The sequence below is a fragment of the Phascolarctos cinereus genome, unplaced genomic scaffold, assembly GCF_003287225.1.
Source record: "Phascolarctos cinereus isolate Bilbo 61053 unplaced genomic scaffold, phaCin_HiC Scaffold_3;HRSCAF=262, whole genome shotgun sequence".
Lineage (NCBI taxonomy): Eukaryota > Metazoa > Chordata > Mammalia > Diprotodontia > Phascolarctidae > Phascolarctos > Phascolarctos cinereus.
The window spans coordinates 172868865-172871349 of record NW_027555736.1 but is presented as its reverse complement, the minus strand read 5'-3'; the positions used below and the strand labels follow the sequence as shown (position 1 = coordinate 172871349).

At 39.6% G+C, this 2485-nt stretch overlaps 1 protein-coding gene across 1 annotated transcript; it reads left to right on the top strand.

Annotated features, from left to right (window-relative positions):
- The first annotated feature begins 1114 nt into the window (after positions 1-1114).
- On the top strand, positions 1115-2056 carry OR4E2 (olfactory receptor family 4 subfamily E member 2). Its single transcript, XM_021005162.1, is given in 3 exon segments — positions 1115-1399; positions 1401-1584; positions 1587-2056. Coding segments are annotated over 3 exon segments (939 nt in total).
- Positions 2057-2485: the final 429 nt, after the last annotated feature.

Genomic DNA, 2485 nt, shown 5'->3' with positions numbered 1-2485 from the left:
ATTCCTTCTTTGAGACAATTTGATGACAGTAAGGTTTGAGCTTTCCCTGCCATCCCTCCATCTTCCCCTGCATCTTCCCCTCCATTATAATAGCCTCTTTTATGTGAGGTAATTTACTCCTTTCAATCTTGCCCCTCCTTCCAGTACAATTTTCTTTCTCACCTCTATATTTTTTTTTTTTTGGGGGGTATTATCCCATCAAAGTCACCTTATACCCTCTGTCTACATATACTCCTTCTAATTGCTCTTATAATAACAAAGTTGTTAAGAGTTACAAATATTATCTTGCCATATAAAAATATAAACAGTTTAACCTTATTAAATTGCTTATTTTTTCTCTTTCTTCTCTTTTTACCTTTTTTATGTTTACCTTGAATCTTGTTTTTGGAGGTCAACTTTTTCATCCAGATCTACTTTTTAAATTAGAAATGCTTGAAAGTCCTCTATTTCAATAAGTGTCCATTGTCTCCTGCCACCCCTGAATGATTATATTTAATTTTACTAGGTAGGTGATTCTTGGTTGTAATCCTAACTCCTTTGCCTTCCAATATATTAGATTCAAAGCCCTCTAGTTCTTTTATGTGGAAGCTGCCAAATCCTGTGTAATCTTGACCGTAGCTCCATAATATTTGAATTGTTTCTTTTTGGCTGCTTGCAGTACTTTCTCCTTAATCTATGAGCTCTGGAATTTGGTTATGATGTTCCTGGGAGTTTTTTTTTTCTAGTGAGAAATTTCACATTTTCTTCTATTTTTTTTTTTACTTTTTTTGGCTTTGTTTTGTTTTATCTTGATGTCTTGTAGGGTCATTAATTCCCACTTGTTCAATTCTAATTTTTAAGGAATTACTTTCCTTAGTTTCTAGTCATACTTCTGACATACTGGTTTGTGAGAGCCCGGTCAAGTCATTTGACTTCTTGTTGCTTCAAGCAACTCTCTCAGACTATAATTGCAGAACTTTTGTTAATATGTATGATGAAAGGAATCTTCTCATTGGCATTTATCAAGACTAATGAAATCCTAGATCCAGTTTTTAAGAAGTTAGGCATATAAATGTGGGTTATTGTCATTAATTAACTCTTCTTGTCTTCCAAGGACTCTTGAAAGATTCACTGAATGGAAGGTTTCAACCAAACCAGAGTGACTGAATTTGTCTTCTTGGGACTCACTGATAATTGGATATTAGAGATGTTATTTTTGGTGGCATTCTCAACCACCTATGTGCTGACCTTGTTTGGGAACCTCCTCATAGTAGTCACCATCATATTCACCCCACGTCTCCACACCCCCATGTACTTCTTCCTCAGCAACTTGTCCTTCATTGACATCTGCCACTCATCTGTCACAGTTCCCAAGATGCTGGAGGGCTTCCTATTAAAGAGAAAGACTATCTCTTTTGATGCAATGCATTGCACAACTCTTCTTTCTACACTTCTTTGCCTGTGCAGAGATCTTTCTGCTGACTATCATGGCCTATGACCGTTATGCGGCCATCTGCACCCCTTTACACTACTCCACGGTGATGAACATGCAGGTATGTGTGCAGCTTGTCTTTGCCCTTTGGCTGGGAGGCACTATTCACTCCTCGTGCAAACCTTTCTGACTACCTGCCTGCCCTACTGTGGCCCCAACATCATTGATAGCTACTTCTGTGATGTGCCGTCTGTCATAAAGCTGGCATGTACAGATACATACCTCACAGGGGCACTTATTGTGTCCAATAGTGGAACCATCTCCCTCGTTTGCTTTCTGGCTCTGGTGACTTCCTATACAGTTATCCTGGTGTCTCTCCGGAAGCAGTCGGCTGAAGGACGCCAGAAAGCACTCTCCACCTGCTCAGCTCACTTCACTGTAGTGGCCCTCTTCTTTGGACCCTGTATTTTCATCTACACACAGCCGGACACTAGCTTTTCCATTGACAAGGTGGTGGCTGTGTTCTACACGGTCATTACCCCTTTGCTGAATCCTGTCATCTATACTTTAAGAAATGAGGAGGTAAAGAGCTCCATGAAACAACTCAGACAATGCCAAGTCTTTTTCACAAAAGCATTTACTTGAAGGGGCTGGAGAGGTAGTGAGAAAAGCCATATCGTTAATGAGATAATAAAATTCAAGGAAAAGGAAGTTTGGAACTAGAGGTGGAGGGAGGCTCCATGCATAAAGGAGAAAGAAATTTTTTGTTAATTACTAAAAGGGGTGGGTGGCAAGGGGGAGACTTTAGAAAAGCTGAAAGTGTAGTGTGATAGAAAAAAACATTAGATTAGAAATGAAAGGGACCTGGGTTCAAATCTCATCCTCTAGTACTAACTACCTATATGAACCTGGATTGATCATTTAATTTTTCTGGACCCTCAGTTTCCTCAACTGTAAATTATAGAGGTTGGATTAAGTGACCTCTAACATTCCTTCTGGGGCAGGTAGGTGGCGCAATGGATAAAGCGCTGGGCTTGGAATTATGAAGACTCATCTTTGTGAGTTCAAATCTGG